Source organism: Sinocyclocheilus rhinocerous, unplaced genomic scaffold, assembly GCF_001515625.1.
Source record: "Sinocyclocheilus rhinocerous isolate Xijiao unplaced genomic scaffold, SAMN03320098_v1.1 C35994732, whole genome shotgun sequence".
In the NCBI taxonomy this organism is placed as follows: Eukaryota; Metazoa; Chordata; class Actinopteri; order Cypriniformes; family Cyprinidae; genus Sinocyclocheilus; species Sinocyclocheilus rhinocerous.
The window spans coordinates 1-750 of NW_015770011.1; the positions used below are offsets into that span (position 1 = coordinate 1).

Sequence of the window (750 nt, forward strand, 5' to 3'; positions counted from 1 at the left end):
TCCTACAGAGGCAGAGCTTCAGGATATGATCAATGAAGTTGATGCTGATGGTGAGGAAGCCCTTCCACAAATAATGCCGTGTTACAATAGCTCTTCTCTTTTTCTAAATCTGTTGGCTTTTTCTGCCCTTCAGGCAATGGAACGATTGATTTCCCAGAGTTCCTTACAATGATGGCCAGGAAGATGAAGGACACGGATAGTGAGGAGGAGATCAGAGAAGCATTCAGAGTTTTTGATAAGGTATAGAAGTGTACTTGCTTATAAATGCTTCTTATTGAAGATATTTCTTTAGGAAAAAAAAAATGTGGAAAGAATGTTCATCTGTCTCAATGACTAATGCTTTACAGGATGGAAACGGCTATATCAGTGCAGCAGAGTTGCGTCATGTCATGACAAATCTGGGGGAGAAGCTTACAGACGAGGAAGTGGATGAGATGATCCGGGAGGCAGATATTGATGGTGATGGTCAGGTCAACTATGAAGGTATTTCCATATATTAATGTCATTAATGCATTTTTTTTATACGTAAATGGATGTTTTGTCTGAATAAACGCCAAGCTTGTGTTTAAGAAGATTAAGAACAAACCAGACATTTCTTAAAGACACCAAGAAAGGCTTTAGTTGTAGTTTGTTCCCTGCAGAATAATTGTGAAATCAGTTTGTGAAGATTTGCACGTTGATCTCATTAAATTTTTTTTTTTCTCTACAGAGTTTGTCCAGATGATGACAGCAAAGTAAAAACTGGAAACC

General features: G+C 38.0%; 1 protein-coding gene across 1 annotated transcript; it reads left to right on the forward strand.

The window, feature by feature from the left end:
- Positions 1-4: 4 nt before the first annotated feature.
- Positions 5-750, forward strand: LOC107735346 (calmodulin-like; the record flags this gene model as incomplete). Its single annotated transcript, XM_016547056.1, has 4 exons — positions 5-50; positions 134-240; positions 348-483; positions 710-750. Coding segments are annotated over 4 exons (318 nt in total), but the record flags the coding sequence as incomplete, so codon positions are not given.